The sequence below is a fragment of the Lycorma delicatula genome, chromosome 8 (assembly GCF_047948215.1).
Source record: "Lycorma delicatula isolate Av1 chromosome 8, ASM4794821v1, whole genome shotgun sequence".
Classification (NCBI taxonomy): Eukaryota; Metazoa; Arthropoda; class Insecta; order Hemiptera; family Fulgoridae; genus Lycorma; species Lycorma delicatula.
In genome coordinates, this window is record NC_134462.1 from 93,839,669 (window position 1) to 93,858,274 (window position 18,606).

The following is an 18,606-nucleotide window of genomic DNA, read 5'->3' on the forward strand; positions in this document are numbered from 1 at the left end:
TACTATTGCTATGCTTCAATGGAGATTAATTTTCAAATTCCCCTCGTACGAATATTTATACAGGTGATATTAAAGTACAGAAAGGTCTTATATGAAAAATGAGAGTTGATCACATACTTAAAAGAACTCATCATTGACTTAAGACAAGTATCAATAATGGCACCAAGAGAAAGGAACTGCATAATATACTTCCAGATATTAAGAAATATAACTGGATTATATGCATTATGACTCTTAAGTCATAATAAATTTATTAGTTTATAAAAATGAATATTAATTCATTTATATTTTAAGAAATACCAAGAATGGGAGTACTAAATCTAGTATATACAATTTTCGATGCTTACAGTATACCTGACAAGAAAAAACCAAAGCAAATGAGGACCAGTTTTGCAGAATGTAATTTTATCGAATATGACTATTTTGTTTTTATTGTAAGTTGAAGCATATTATGTCACTGTGAAAGAACTCCACAATAATTCTTTCTATTTTTATAATCCTATACACCAAATATTGGATTATGTTTAACATTACAACAATACAAATGATATCCAAATTTCAGTGGCAGACTGATAACAGTAAATTTTTTTTGGATGTATGTGTAAGGGAAATATATACTTCCACGTAGTACAAAATTATTCAAAATATCAAAAGTTACAAAAATGATTTGCCTCTACTATTCTGCTCCAATTTAATTAAGGGTTGAACCCAGTATTGTAGACAATTCCGAAGATTCTAATCAAAACAGAAACAAATGACAATTAATTATACAAATGTATAATCAATTTGAAAAAAAAGAATTATTTTTAAAAGAATAATTGGTATCTGTAAACATAAATATATTTTCAAACTTAAATACATTTTATTAAGGCCAATTTTATATTATAAACATTTTTAGCATTTACACAATGACAATCAAGCGGAATGTAAAAAAAAATATACAAAATATTGAAAAAATAAAATCAACAAAATGTTTGTTCAAATTAAATGATTATTTTAACCGGCAATTTACAAAAGTAAATAAAGTAATAATTATTAAAATAAAAACCATTAAAAAATAAAAATACATTATTCATATAAATTATGTTTAAAAAAATTTCAAAAATATTTATCACAAAATTATTTGATTTTTAGAAAATATTATTATCCGAAAATTTGAATTTATGATTAGAACAATATTTTTTAACAGCACATATAATCCACAATACTTTATTAAAAAACAAAAAAATAGTTAATACAACTTACTGATAGACCTAATTTCTTTTTAAATATATTTTTTCTTTTTAAAATAGCAGTAGTGTAAATACAATAAATGATTCTGTTGCGCTTCTTCTGAGATAAAGTACACGTACAATATTATTATTAAGCATGGCTGCAAAAACCACATAAATGTTCACTTGTGCTTCAATAACGTGTCCTTCAATTTATCATAATTTGCCCCAGAAAATGATTCAAGCTGGAATAAAAAACAAAACCAATTATTAGAAAATGAAATAACTGTAAGGTGGGAGAATCATATTTTTATTCATTTATTTTGCTTTAAAACAAATCTTTGATTTTATCTTTGTTATTAGCACACTCAAATGTTTCCAAGATTCAGGTTTTCTTTTCACAACATGCAACATTTACAAATAAAAATTAACCTTTCTGGTTACCAGGATGTAATAATTATAAGGGAGGGATGTTTTACATAAAAATAAATGTTACAAGAAAATAAAGCAGAAGTTCCTTTATTCAATAAAACGTTTTTATAGATTAAATAATATTAGAAAAAAATTACAAAAAAATAAATACGAGTTGATCATTAAACCATTAGTATATTTTTATGTAGTCTTCCTAAAGGATGAAAAAATGACTTTCTTATTTGATTGAAACTATACAACCAAAAATTCATAATTCAAGTTTTTACACCAGTGTGCAGCTTTAAATATTGTTTATATATATATAAAAAAAAAGGTTATTTATAATCATACACGTATAACAATTTCTCTAGTAAAGTAATTTATATTCAGTGTATCCAAGTTCTCATTGGCAGTGATTTTGTTAATAACTCCTATTCATAAAAAATATGTACGACAAAGACATAAGACCAAACAAGCAGCACATTTGTAAGCTGAATCTACTAAAAAAATGTTAAGTAGACCCCCCCCCCCACCACAAAACAGAAGTTCCTACATTCATCAATCACTTAACTGTTACCGTAACAGTTGATACCATTTAGAATTAATCTAACATGCTAAAAACCAGTAGGGGAAAATGCTCACTGCGTAATAAACTCATAGCAATGGTATCAGTCTTACAGTAACACTTTGGACTGTCCCAAAATACACGATAAGACTATAAAAATTTAATAAGTCCTGTAAAAACCTAGAATGCTCTCCTCACTGTCATCATACCTTCAGTATAATTATCACTACTATCACTGTCACTACATAAAGAGACAATGAAAGATTCTGTCAGAGAATCTATTAATGATTCTTGGCTCCAATATTCACCTTCAATTTTTTTAACCTTTTCACAGTAAGTTTCCAGTGTTCAGCGCTCATCAAATTCATTTTATCTTCATACAGTTTCTACACTTCTGACATCTTAAACATTGTGTTGTGGCTTGCAACATGTTGTTTTACCTCTAACCATACCATTTCGATTGGATTAAATCAGGATAGTAAGGTGGAAGCCACAGAACCAACTCATCAAATGGGTATTGTTTTCTGTTCAACTTAATCTAATTCATACAAATGTGGTTTAAGCATTTGGGATGAAAATGGAATATGATATTTCTGTAGCCAGTCATGTTTTGTTTCTTGCTTGATGACGTTGGAAGTTTTTCAAAAAGGGTATTATGATCCGAAGCACTGTCAATAACTACTACAGACTCAACCTTGGCTAGGTAGGTAGGAATTTAAAGGAATACTGTAGGTAGGAATTCTTAAATTCTTCTTTTTTTTTGTGGAATTATGGTATTTTTATTCAATTATTTTAGTAGTATTTTGAAACATGCATTTATGTCTTCATGCTGTAATACTACTGTTTTTAGAAAATAATAAATGAAAGCTAATATAACAATACGCTAATAATTGATTTTGGTATATTTCATATAAAAAAAAAAAAATACCCTGTTATGGTGAGATGAGCCAGGGAAACCTATTGTGATTGGTTGAAAAGGTGTACTGGGTTTTGTTGGTTATTCATTATCATAAACTGAAATTCTCACCTGTAAGGTAAAATATAAGAAATGTGCTGTTTTAACTACAGAATGAATTGCTATCTTTCTATTTTTAATAATCCTGCAGCTTGGAAAAGTATTATTCTATTATATTCTAAGCTTTGCAATTTTATGAAAATGTGCAACACATCTGATAAAGTTCATTTTATGAATTGTAGTTTTTTATCATATTTTTGTCTCAATGCATTTTTTTGCACCAATCTAAGGGGAAAAGAAATCTCGTTGATTATCTTACCAAGTGTTGAATTTTAAACAAGTGAAATTTTTTATTTAAAGTATTAACTTAAAGCATTCTAACCTAACTTAATTGCACTTAATACATTTTTTATCTTTTTTTGTATGCAGAACATAAGAGTGGGGGGAATGTAACTTGTAAGCATTTTTAAACAAGAACTAGACTGAGTCAGAGTGGTACTGTGACAGATTTTTTTCATAATTCTTATGATAGTATAAAGAAAAATGAAGAGCCATAGAAGGGAAATTCATGTTATGAAACTGAAGATTACAGGTGCAAGCTCAGAGCAATCTGACACAGATACTTAAATGCATATAGCAAACTTTCTAAGAAATCTGAAGCATAAACTTAACAATGTAAAAAGCTAGAGAAGAGAATATGCCTAAATGAAACAAAAACAATAGTTTCTTTTGAAAAACCTAGGACACTGTTAAAATCTACAGAGGGTCAGATTCTAGATAGTAAATGAAGGAAAATAAAGAAAGCTTTAGCTTTTTAAAACTGTATTAAAATTTATCTGAGAGATTTCTAATTAAGAGAGAAATTAATTACATTTAATAGACAATCCTAAAAATGAGCAAGGAAAGATCGCCTAAAAAATCATTGATTGGGAGTGTAGATTGAATGATTGATTAGGAAAAGGAGTACAATGACTTATTTTACCAATGGTCACCTCAGCCACCGGTTTGGTTTTGGCTTTTTGTGCAATCCCTACATAAAGGGCAGCTGCAGTAAAGAAGTGGCTGTCCAGCTGATAACCAGAAGGTTTCAGTATGATGCTGCCACTTCCCAGTGACAGAATCAGGGTAGCTGAAGTAACTCTACTTTGCCAAGAAAGAGGGAACAATGGATAAGGAAAGGGGGAAACAAATGGGAATAATCAACCAACATACAGATTGCTCTGTCAAGGGTAGTCTATTCTGTATTTCAGGAAGACGCAGGAGAGGTACATTATAAGAAATGTTGAGGAGTGAGGAATGCCATAAGCCAAAGAACGACGGAGTTTTAAGAGTGAACAAGATGTAGAACCTCAACACTTAACAGTATAAGACAACATTAATAAAAGGTTTTAAAAAATCTTTAAAAAAATATTATACTAACCTTGTTTCCATTTTTAATGAAAATAAAAGTAGGCATGGATGAAATTTCGTACTCTGATGAAATATCTTCACATTCATCAACATCTACTTTCAGAAAAACAACATCGGGATATTCCTTGGCAAGCTCCTGTAAATATATATACATATATACAACATGTATTTACAGAATAAAATAATTTTTTTACAAAAATAATTTACATATATGTAATATATTTTAACAGAGATGTAATTAAGTCATGACAGCTCTATTCATCAATCTCATTCGCAGATACCTGGCATTCTCTAATCTAATCTACTAATAAATTTGAACAAATAACAAAGATGTGAGTGATAAATTATTTACAACTCAACATCACATACACAGGAAATGATTAAGATGCAATGTGAGGAAGATTTTTGGTAGAAAAATGTTGAATTTACATTTCTTAAGGCTAAAAATAAACCTTCTACAACAATGGAGGAGAGTAGATTAAGAAAATACTATTGAATTTTTTACACTTTGGTAAAAGATTTCATATATTGAATAGTATATCAGTAGATCATAAACTGTATTTTTATTTGTAATAATTTAAATGTAATACTGATATGATTTATCACCATTATTACTAAAAGAAAAAACATGTTTTGACAAATATCCACTGAGTAAGAAAATAAATAAAAAAGATGTTTATTCATTTATAGCAGAAAAATGGGCTGAAAAAAACAATATACAAGATGTTATCACAAAATTCTTCTGGGACTTTCATAACCTATTCTAATAATGAATATAATCAAAAACGTCCATATAAACCTATGTCCTAAAATGTTTCATTTACGAGTTACAACTAGTGAAAAATTTCACTTGGATTTCAGCTATACTCGTGAAATGAGACCGTACTGAAATTTTTAGAAAATTAATTAAGAAACAGAATGATTTCTTATGGTTTTTGACCTGAAAAACTGAGTAAAATAGGTCCCACAATCGTATCTGTGGTAGGTTTTGAGAGATCTGGGATGAAAACAAATAAATTGAAGTAAAAAACCATGTTTTTTATGTTTGATGTACAATGACAGTGTAAAATGAGTAAGTAATAAATACATAAAATTTTTAAACAAAACTTTTAGAGAATTTAATTCGGAACAAAATGGAATAAGATAAGATGAATAAAAAAATAAAGGTTAGAAACATTCAAATTTTATTTAGAAACAGTACATTATTACTTTGTCAGAAAAGTACTTATTTAATATAAATAAAACCCAAATTCTTATTTGGCGAAGTGAAAAATTTGTAAACAAAAACTGCTGTTAAAAAATTAAAAAAAAAGCAAACCCTTATTAAGAATTCTCTTAACATTAGTACTCAACAAGACAAGTCAAACTGACGAACAATGGGATCAGGATTCTGTTTGACATCGAAGTCAAACTGAATGCAGAGTTTATATTTAAAGCATTGTAGCCCTTACAGTGACTATTTATTCAGGAATATTTAGATTCCTTTGTTTACCAAAAAGATCCTATTCAATGCTGAAAAAGTTTTATCATAATTCTGCACTCAGACTTAAATGACATGGGCTGAACACAATGCGTATCCCAAATGGTATTCAAATGGCATTAAAACAAATGTGCATCCATAAACTGTTGCCTTTTTGTAAATGATTTAATCTATCTGCTCTGCACTACAATATAAATAAATACAGAAAGAAAAATCTACCATTACCAAATTTATTAGGGGTGAAAAAACAATGATTATAACAGACACTCATTTCAAATGGCTTAATTGATTTTATAGGCACCAAATTGAAAACGAAATAAAAATAGGCTTAATGCCAATGGAAAAATCTAGCAACTTTTAGTGAACTGGTTTCAAAGACAGTCAAATATTTAAAAAAATCCACTGAAATCTGATGCTCATTAAGTAGGTAATTTCAGGTAGTTTCTATTCAATATCTAACCAACCAAAGTCGAATGGGGAAACTCTACCTAATCTTACATTGGTTTTCAAATTTTTAGATTTCACAAAACTTTATTACTTTCAAGTCTGAAATAAAAATTAAGATAGATTATTAGAACTGTTTTAAGTTAAGTTTAAATTTTAAAGAATTTACAAATATGATTTCATTGAAATTTAGTACAATAAATTTTAAAGTTAAAAAATAAAAGATAGAAAGGTAAAAATATAATAAAATAAAACAAAACAACTTTAGATAAATAACAAAAAATGTTGGTAAGTGTTATATAAAAATAAAATAAATGATAAGTTAAAATATGGTTATAAAACTAACATCCTGCTAACTTACAACATATTGATTATACATTTCCCTGTACTTTTTTCAATTTGCTTTGTTAAAGTCATAATAAATTGCATCATATTATGCAAGATAAATTTCACAATACTTTCTATATAGACTTTCAATTTTATTTTTTATCATTAATTCCAATTACATCCCACAACTCTTTTCTTGTTTCACATTTAATTGATTATTTTAAACTTACTATAACATGCAATAAATAAGTTAGTAATTAAATACCTTTGTAGTCATACTCAAAACAGTGTACACAATAAAAAATTACAGTGCATCAACAAACATAATAAGTGTTTATTATATTAAAAGAAAATATACATACACACACATACACCAATAAACAAATGTAACATTACAATCTAAATAAAATATATCATCAATTTAAACATAATTTAATCTCACACCTAGACATCACCTAGTGATCTGACCAGTCAAGAAATAAAACTCCAACACTGTATATGATATACTCATAAAAGGCAAAGTTTAAAATAATTAATACTTGTTCCCTCATTATTTACTTTTAGTATTTAAATTTCATATTCTTCCTGGAGATTAATTGATAGCAGATGCAAACATACTCTTCTCCTATATGGTCTGTAATCTAAAGTAATCATGGCCGTGCCTAACTGCAAATATTGCAATTGAATCTACTATTTTATAACTGTAACCCCTCCTAATCGATTCAAGCTTACTGCATGCAGAGCAAAATTCTGACCAAACACAACATTCCATCCATCTATCCTCTTTGTATCCTATTTAATCCCATCCGAAATAACCTGAAATAGTCAACACCCACCCATCAATCCCCTCCCAAAGATCCAAATTTCTCTACTAATTGTTTCCACTTCTTATACAATCCCTTTCTGTTTCCATATGAAGGCTATTCAGAAAGTAGCTTTGGCTCATTATTAAAAAAACACTGATTGATAAAAAATAATTTACTAGATACATCTATTAGCTAACTTTTCTATATAATTGCCAACCAAATTAAGGCACTTCTCATATCTGTCAAGTAGTTTTTGAATAACCACATCATAAAATTTTGCCGCCTGCGAATTAAGCCAGGTAGTAACACCATTTTTTAACTCATCATCATTTTCAAAATGCTACGTTGCTAACCATTACTTCATTTTCAGGAAATTGTGATAATCACTGGGAGCCAAATCAGGGCTGTACAAAGGATGACTGAACTGCCATTTGAAACTGTTGATTTGGCACCAAATGTATACTGTAGTATGTGGATAAGCATGGTCATGAAGAAAAACGATAACTGAACTCAGCATTTCACATTTTGTTTTGTATGACCTTTCTCAATGTCGTGCAGTAAGTTTCAGTGTTAATTGTTGTGCCTCTTTCATAAAATCAACCGAGATCACACCTTTACGATCCCAAAAAAAACCAATGCCATCAGCTTTTTTTGACAGGCCTTGTGTATTTTGATAGGGTAATGTGTTTGACAGGCCTTTAAGGATTTTTGAGGAGAACTAGTATGCCCCCACTGCATTGATTGAGCTTTCCACGTTAACAAATTTTACCCATATCACATCGCTTGTTACAATATGGTTAAGGAATTCATCCTTCTCATTATGGTAACGGTGAAGGAAGGTTAATGACTCCATCATCTTTTTTTGTGTGTTCATCAGCACTACTTCAGCAGCTATGTTTTTTGAATGAAAAAAACAGATGATAGCATGCACTTTACAGTTGGCTGGATTTTCTATAACAGCAGAAATTTCAAACAAGAGTTTTACAGGAACAAACAAGTGAGCGATATTTCCAATAACATTATGAGAACAGTAAATCCAGCATTAAAAAAGGGCCAACCATGCACAAGTGCATCATAGTATTGATAATGTTTCATCTGAAGAAGAAACTGAACCTGATACTGATATACACAAGTATTTTCAATTTGCCCATGGAATTTGTACCATAACATGACCCAAAAGACCCAGGCTACAATAATTGATTGAGAGACAGTTTGTGGATTAGGCCTACAGAGGACACTAAAAAAACACCAAGGCTACTGCAAGGGTGGTTGGGAATGAATTCAATATAATATATAAACATTTAGTATAAAGAACAAATGTAGACAAGTAATAAGTATAAATGTAGTGTGTGTGTGTAACACACACACATTTATGTAATAATAATAATAATATAATTAATATAAATTATTAGTAATTACAATAATTTATGAAACTATAATTATTTTTCAATATTTATGAAAATATAAGAAACTAATAATATAAAATGTAAGAACATGTAAAATAAGTATAAATAAAATTTTTATACATTTATGTACCTCATTAACCCTTTAGTTGCTTCGCTTTAGAGTGCTAAAACACCTCAGAAAATAAAGAAAATGATCAAAATTAATAAGTCAAATTATTCATTAAGAAAAGCTCTATAAAAAAAGCTGTGATATAAATTCTTTATAAAACAAAAAGAAAACAGTTATTACACCTTAAATGCATTAATCCTTTAATTAATTTATTTTTTACCTTTTTTATTATAAAAGTTACAACAAAAAGTTATAAAATAAAAGTTCTTTACAAAATTTTTGTGGGAGTTATAGTTTTCAAGATAGCGACCCTATTTTCACAAGATGGCAGGCCAAATGGGGGCAGGGTGCTCCATTCACCTGAATACCGTTATTTGTACGTTTGCAAATACATTAATTATATATATCCAACTCTACCCATCATAACATAGAACAAAGTATGAAATAAAATCATTTAAATTGTTTGAAAAGTAGAGGAGCCAGCAGGTACCTTTGTATCACACCAATAGGCATCAGTAAAGGCTTTGATAACTCCCAATCTTACTATGCATGTGAGATAGTATTTCAGCACAAATCTTTCAATATAAAATATAATGGGTAAATGTTTTAATTAAGAATAATGTACGTAATGTTTTAATATGTATATCAAGGTTTAAATTTTTTATACCGCTTGGATGAGGTGTAATGTTGATTTAAGGCTAGAATCAAAGAACAGTTTTGGTATGGCTGTAGATTGATTCCCTATCTTTCTGCTTCACAACTAACTAGCAAAGATGGCGACTCCTGAATTGAAAGCCTTCTATGTTTTGCAGTTTGCTAAACATGAATATGTAGTAAAACTTCAACAAGCGTTCTATAGGAAGTTTAAATGTGATCCAACAAGTGACAATACATTCATCAATGGCATAATCGATTTGAAACTACCAGCTATCTGTATAAAGGGAAGAAATAGGGATAACCAAGGGTATCTGAAGAAAATGTTGAATATTTCAAAGTCATCTTGTGTAGTCCTCCTAAAACCTCCCATTAAGAAGAAGACAAACTGCAAATTAACAATGCCAATGATGACAGTATGGAATGTTTTAAGGAAATTTTTTTAATGTTTTAAGTTTATTTAGTTGCTTTGAATATATTGCATACATAGCTCTTTCCTTAACTGCAAGATGGACCACAAAAGTTTTTATTTGGCAACAAGATGGCCTTCTCACTGCCATAACTCTAAATGGGCTCAGATGAATGTTTCCCCTTACTGCTAGATCAATAATCAATTGGAATTTACCTAATGACTTCAAATACATTGCAGAATATATCTGCAAAAGCAACTCTGTTATGCTTGCTCCAGTAAAAAAGAATGCCCCTTAAACTAGTAGTTAGTATATTGCACACAAATCAATTATTTTTTTACTAATGTTCATACCGAGTTATAACAATAATTATCCTGTTATTAACCTGTGTAACAATATAAGCTGTCATAAAAGTTACGCACAATTTTCAGATAAACAATAAATAAAGAATATTTCAAACTTAACATACAAATTACAAGCATTATTATATTAAATAATATAATTATATTATATTTTATTAAAATTAGTCAACCTCGTTCTGCAGATTAATTTTTTTTATCAAACTATAGGAAGCATGAAAATTACATTTTAATTATAATAGAACATTCTTCAGTAAACCACTGTTCCTAAAATAATCCTCTGTTCAGAAAGCTTTAAAATATTTAATCCAGCAAAATGCATTTAGTGAAAGAAAGAAAGAACATAGAAAAGTATATTAAAAAAATCACAAACTATGCTAGGCACATGTACACACAAACACATTTTAATTTTTAAGAAATCACTATCTAAACAGGTACTTAAACAAAGTATTAATACTTTGTTAAGTACCTGTTTAGATTAATACCTTTGTTAAGTAATAATAATAATAATAATTATTATTATTATTATTGTACCTACACTATTAACTAGTAATAAAATGTACTTACACATAATACAAAACATGGTTCAAAAGAACCAATCAGTAATAAAATGATAACACTTGAAAAAATTAACAATTTATTACTGGTTTCAAATACTTATGTATTTACTTCATTTTTCTAAATAGTCACCATTTCATTCCAAACACTTTTGATATCGTGAAACGAGCTTCTTCAAACCCACTGCATAAAATTCTGCCACCTGGGATAGTAACCACTTTTGTATTGAGATTTTAAACTCTTCACTTCACTTGAATCATTGAGATGAAAGACAATTTTTGAGGTGTAGGGAAAAAATGGTAGTCACTGGGTGGAAGATCAGGTAAGGGGACGACAAAAAATCTCTCATCTGTATTTTTAAACAGCTACACTGCTGTCCATACAGCCATGTGTGGATGTGTGTTATCGTTAAGAACAATTCCTCATCTCAGCATTCCCCACCATGGGTTTTCAATGGCACAATGCAGTTTAGAAAGTTTCATACTAGACTTGTGATATGAAGGATGTTCTAGGTTCCATATCAAAAGCACATCCTTTTGGTACCAGAATACAGCTACCATCATGATTCTCCTTCATGACTGGGCTTGCTTTGAATCTTTTCAGTTTATGAGAACTGTAATGGTGCCACTGCATAAATTGTTTTATTTCAGCACTGAAATGTCACCGGTGACATTAAGAGAAAAAAATTCATCTCCCATGTGGTTAAAGCGGTCAACAAAAGCAATTTTCTCTCACTTTTGCATTCACAAGTTCAATGAGATTGTCAGTCCTGTCACTAGGCCTGAACCTGCCTACCTGTTGTTCTCTTTACATCATGAACATTTGAACAGCCTTCCTAACTTTGACACCATTGCCTCACTTTCCCAACATTCACTGCAGTAGGTCCATATTTTCACACAACTGAAGGTGAATTTCAGGAGCATTATGTCTTGTGTTTAGAAATCTAACCACTCTTCAAACTTCACAACTGGCAGGATTTGTTGTTACCGCACTCATTTTAACACATTGTCTCGCAAAAGCAAACAACAATGAACTGACAGCAATGCGGCTAATGCCCAACAGATCACTTAAACTTACTGAGCATGCATGAGCCAATCAGTGTTGCCAATGGCCCTACTTTTGAACCGCACCTCGTAATACCAAATTGTTAAATATTTAGCAACAGCTTAATGAATTATAAAATAAGAAACTGCTTCAGTTTATATGTAAAATAACAAATGAAAAAAATTAAGTTTTCACTAACCTCAATTTTTGGTGAAATCATCTTACAAGGGCCACACCATTTCGCAAAGAAATCAATGACAACAAGGTTGTTGCCAGCATCTCGCAACTTAGATTTAAGGTCATCCTAAAACAAATACAGAAAACTATATAAAAAAACAGTAAAACTTCTAATTAAATTTAAACTGAACTTGATAAACAATAAACTAATTAACAATAGTTACAAAACTTAAAAAATAATTTATAAAATTGAAATATTCAAATATCAACAATTTAACTTGTTAAAATTTAATTAATCTACTGATACAGACAATAGATATGTAATATACATATGTATAAATGATATGCTCTTTTGATTATAAAATGAGACTTAATAATTAAAGATGAAATATAGGACTGCTTGTTAAATTAAAAATTGTATAATAACAGCTCTAGTTTTCTTGTGTAATACTTACTTTTAATGTTCAAATTAACAACACACATATTTTTTTTGTCCTGTCATTTGACTGGTTTGATGCAGCTCTCCAAGATTCCCTATCTAGTGCCAGTCGTTTCATTTCAATATACCCCTACACCCTACATCCCTAACAATTTGTTTTATTCCAAACATTATCTGCCTGCACAATTTTTCCCATCTACCTGTCCCCCCAATAACAAAACGACTACTCCAGGATGTCTTAACATGTGGCCTATAAGTCTGTCTCTTCTTTTAACAATATATTTCAAAATGCCAGAGACGCCTTGCTTAGTAAAATATTCCGAAGGTAAACTAGCCCTGTTTGGATCTCCACATGGGGACCACTAAGGAAGGGTCACCAGAAAATTAAAAAATAACGATCTACAAGTTAAAACATGGAATTTTGAAGTCTAAAAATAGGTTAGGAGGTATAGAAAATTTATAGAGAGAAATGGATAGGTTAAATATAGATTTAGTAGGAATCGGTAAGGTTTGGTGGGAAGAGGAAAATGACTTTTGGTCACGTGATTTTAGAATTAACTCGACGTCAAATAAAGGACAGGCAGGAGTAGGTTTCGTACTGAACAAGAAGTTAGAGAAGAGAGTAGAGTATTTCATAAAGCTTAGTAATAGAATCATTGTAATAAGGATAAAATCAAAACCTAAGCCAACGACTGTTAAATGCCTACAAGTGCCCATGATGATGATGAGGTAGTGTGTATACCAAGAAATTGACAAAGCAATTAAACAAATAAAAGGAGATGAAAATTTAATCACAGTTGGAGATCGAAATGCAAGCATTGGAAAAGGCAAGGAAAGAAATACTATGTGAATATGGGCTGAGCAAAAGGAATGAACGAGGGGATTGACTTATTCAGTTTTGCACAAAGTATAATTTAGTAATTGCTAACATCCAGTTTATAAATCATAATAGAGAAATATACACATGGAAAAAGCTGGGCGATAATGCAAGGTATCAGATAAATTATATCATGGTTAAACGAAGATTTAGAAATGAACTTGTCAACTGTAAAGCTTATCCTGGAGCAGACACTGATAGTGACCATAATTTAGTGATAATGAAATGTAGATTGGGGTTTAAAAACCTGAAGAAAAGGTGTCAGATGAATCTGTGTGGAATTTAGAGAAATTTGAGGAAGAGGGGGTAAAGAAGATTTTTGAGGAGGACATCGCAAGAGGTCTGAGTAAAAAAGGTAAGGTAGAAAATATAGAAGAAGAATGGAAGAATGTTAAAAAGGAAATTCTTAAATCAGCAGAAGCGAACAAAGGGAACTGGTAGAAACCTTGGATATCAAAGGATAATTGCAGCCGATGGATGAATGTAGAAAGTATAAGAATGCTAGTGATGAAGAAAGTAAAAGGAACTATAGACAATTAAGAAATACTATAAACAGGTAGTGGAAAAAGCGAAAGAAGAGTGGATTAATGAAAAGTGTTTAGAAATGGAAAGAAAAATGAACATTAGTAAAATAGACGGAGCATTCAGGAAAGTTAAGGAAAATTTTGGGATACATAAATTAAAATCTAATAATGTGTTTACAAAGGTGGTACACTGATTTATAATACGAAAGAAAAGGTCAATAGGTGGGTGGAATATATTGAAGAGTTATACGGAGGAAATGAATTAGAAACTGGTGTTATAAAGGAAGAAGAAGAGTTATACGGAGGAAATGAATTAGAAACTGGTGTTATAAAGGAAGAAGAGGAGGTCGAAGAGGATGAATGGCAGAAATGCTCCTGGGATAGACGGTATATCTGCATTATTACTGTGCAGTGCAGATGAGAAAGTGATAGATTATACAAATTTATGATAAAGGGGAAGTTCTGTCAGACTTCAAAAAGTGTTACTGTTATGATAACAAAGAAAGCAGGAGCTGATAAATGTGAAGAATACAGAACAATTGAGAGGAGAGTGGAAGAAGTGTTAGGAGAAGATCAATTTGGTTTCAGGAAAAGCAAAGGAGCAAGAGAAGCAATTTTAGTACACAGATTAATAGTAGAAAGAAGATTAAAGAAAAGTAAACCAACATACATAGCATTTATAGACTTAGTAAAGGCATTTGATAACGTAGACTGGAATAAAATGTTCAGCATTTAAAAACATTTAGGGTTCAAGTATAGAGATAGAAGAACAATTGCTAACATTTACAGGAACCAAACTGTAACAGTAATAATTGAAGAACATTAGAAGAACAATTGCTAACATTTACAGGAACCAAACTGTAACAGTAATAATTGAAGAACATAAGAAAGAAGCCATAATAAAGAATGGAGTCTGACAAGATGTTCCCTATCCCCACTATTTTTAATCTTTACATAGAACTAGTTAATGATAAGGAACAAATTAGATCAGAAGTAACAGTGCAAGATAAAACATAAAGATGATAAAAGTTGTTGATGATATAGTAATTTTATCTGAGTAAAAAAGATTAAGAAGAAACAATGAATAGCATGGATGAAGTCCTATGCAAAAACTACCGCATGAAAATAAACAAGAACAAATCGAATGTAATGAAATGTAGTAGAAATAATGTAGATGGACCACTGAATATAAAAATATGAATATAAGAGATTATAGAGGTAGAAGAATTTTATTACTTAGGAAGTATAATTATTAAAAATGGACGAAGCAGGAGTGATATAAAATGCCAAATAGCACAACCAAAATGAGTTTTCAGTCTCAGAAACATAATTTGCTGCTTACATCAAAAATTAATTTAAACGTCAGGAAAACATTTTTGAAAATATGTTTGGAGCGTAGCTTTATATGGAAGTAAAACTTGGACGATCGGAGCACGATCAGAGAAGAAAATATTAGAAGCTTTTGAAATGTGGTGCTATAGGAGAATGTTAGAAATCAGTTGGGTGGACAGTGACAAATGAAGAGATGTTGCGGCAAATTTATGAAGAAAGAAGCATTTGTCAAAATATAGTTAAAAGAAGAGACAGAATTAAGGCTGGAATGGTCGTTTTGATATTGGAGGGATAGATTATACAGGAAAGATTGCGCAGGCAGGCAACATCTGGAATACATAAAACAAACTGTTAGGGTTGTAGGATGTAGGGGGTATACCAAATTGAAACAACTGGCACAAGATAGGAAATCTTGGAGATCAGCATCAAACCAGTCAAATGACTGAAAACAAATAAAAAAACAAAAAGAAATTGTAATATTTCTGTGTAACACAATAATTGGGAAACCTATTTTTTAAATGGGTTATAATTTTTTTAATTGTCTAGTATAAATAACAACTTTAAATTTTTAATTGTCACTTAATTTCATTCTAAAGCAACACAAAATTATGTACAAGTATATTATTATAATAAATAATTCATTCTCTAAATCAATATGTTCTCATAAATTATTAGATCAATTTCTATATGGTATTCTTACAAACATGCCTCAAAATTTATAGTCGGTAACCAGTAGTTCTGAAAATGTTATCATGGATAATACATACTGGCCTTGTAGGAGAAGACACCCTCCAGGTAACAGTTAAAGAAAATGGTTCCTTTTCACTCAAAGGAACCATTGTCTCTTTTAACAAAGTATGGCTTAAAAGAAAAACTACTCCAACACAGGTTCAGTTATTAGTGAGAAAAAGTAAACTTGATCCAAAATTATCTGCTGTGGACTTAAATTGAGAATTACCAGCCAGTGAATCAGATTTACATGTGACAACTGTTTCTGTTGCCAACTTTTTGTAGCTGGACTGAAAGTTCATTGGCCAGCTAAGACAGTTTTTAACAGCAGCAGTATGAAAAAAAAAACTTTTGTGGGCCAAAGCTCAAGCTAACTGGATTAAAAAAGTATGGAAAAATGTTATGTTTTCTGATGAGTCGCATTTTTATGTTCAAGAGCAAAAGGTTTCATATGTTAGAAAAGCATCATATGAAAATAAATCATCAGCTCATATCTAATAATCAGTTAAACATTCCCAGAAAAAAATGTTTTGGGGTTGTTTCGCTTGTGAAGGTCCTTGCTCAATAGTTCCAGTTGTAAAAAGTTGATATGTTGAAAAGTGATGGATATATAAAAATTCTGAAGGAAATGGTTGTTACACAACCACAAAACAAATTCCCACACAGGAATGGTGTGTCCAACAAGATTTGGCATCATGTCATACTGCCAAAAAAGTGGAAAAATTGATTGAAAACATAACATTAAAATGTTCTGTGGCCAGATAACTCCCCATAATTAAACCCAATTGAAAATCTTTGGACAATGATAATCAAAAAAAGAAAATTACTCTCAAAAATGAATTGTACCACAATAACTGACCTCATTAAAGCAATAATATTGGTTTATATGGTTTCATCATGAAGAAATAAAAAAAAATGTGTAGTACACTTGTTGAATCAATGCCAAACATGAAAGTGAAGTGATTAAGAATAAAGGAGGGCATATTAATTACTAGATATTTACAAATTGTACAGATAAGAATTTTTTTCTAAATAAAGTTAGTTTTCATTAAATAACATCTGTGTTCAGATTAATTGCAAGCTACTGTACTACGTAAACAAAATGATATAATAGAAAAGGCAAATTAACTAAGTATTCAGTGTTTTTACACAATTAAGAAAAATCCTGTATGGTTTACTTTGGTTTCTTTTCTGTACAGTTTTCTTATTTTTCCACAGATCTCATTTTCATAACATATTTTTGCATCACATGACAATTTCTCCAATTAGTTTAGCTAGTACTGGTCTAAATATAAATTCTATTATAAAAATAAAGCTATAGTAAAACGATTTTAAACAAAAATTGAATACAAACAAAAAATTAAATAAATGGTTGAAATCACATTTGTAGCAGAAATAATTAATTAATGACCATAGACAAAAAACATATACCGAAAAAAAGTACTTCAATTATAACAGAATTTTTTTAAAAATATTACTAATTAATAATTATTACATTAAGATATTGGAATGCCATAATAACAAGAAAAATGAAACTAATACTGCACTGTGATGTAAATAAAAAGTTTAATATGAATAAATGCAAACAAAAGCCAATGAGCTAGAACCAGTTACAAAGAAAACATGAAACAAATATTAAAAGGCTGAAACAAAATAATTTATTTAAAACAACATTTTTTTTTTAATATAAATTATCATTTGATTAATGTTTTGAGTGAAATATTATATCTCGCTACTAATTTCCTGGGCTTCACTATATCTAAAACTACAAGCTCTCTGTCACATACAATGAACCAAATAAAATATTTCAAAATTATCTACTTATTGTTTTTGTAACCAACAAAACCAATCCAGTCACCACAAAAGAAAAATTCATCTTTGAAGTTACATATGAACAATTTGATAAAAAAGGAAATTTGATTTATTTTTTCTGAACAGACCTGGAGGGGCAAGCAAATATCATTTCAATTCTCTATGTTCTGATTTTTTCCTTTTTCTCCTTCAGAATTCTCTCACACTTTAACTATGTTGTGTTTTTCATTCTTCTATTCAGCACATGCGCTCTCTTTTCTTTATTATACGAGGGTTATTTTTTTTAAGGTCCGATCGGTCATGAAATTAAAACCACAGTGAAAATAAAAAAATTTTTATTTGTAACAGTATTTACATAGTTACGCTATTTCTCTAAATAGTCGCCACTCCGATTTAGACATTTGTCGTAGCATGGTACCAACTTTCCAATACCCTCGTCATAGAACGGAGCCGCCTGTGTTTTCAGCCATTTCTATGCTGGTCTGCAGCTCGATGTTGCAGGTTTGCTTGAACTTCTTTGGTTTACTGGGATATGCTATTGTTGTAGACATGTTTACGTGCTAGCTG

The 18,606-nt window shown here is 30.0% G+C and overlaps 1 protein-coding gene across 2 annotated transcripts in view; it reads right to left on the reverse strand.

The window, feature by feature from the left end:
* Positions 1-818: 818 nt before the first annotated feature.
* Positions 819-18,606, reverse strand: part of LOC142328698 (thioredoxin-2-like) — a 53,215-nt gene continuing 35,427 nt past the window's right edge. For both annotated transcript variants that reach the window (XM_075372632.1, XM_075372631.1), the window contains exons 2-4: positions 12,349-12,453; positions 4,563-4,688; positions 819-1,456 (exon numbers count right to left, since the gene is read on the reverse strand). In XM_075372632.1, coding sequence (XP_075228747.1) covers positions 1,394-1,456; positions 4,563-4,688; positions 12,349-12,453 — 294 coding nt within the window. In that variant the 3' untranslated portion in view covers positions 819-1,393. The remainder of the gene's footprint in view (positions 1,457-4,562; positions 4,689-12,348; positions 12,454-18,606) is intronic.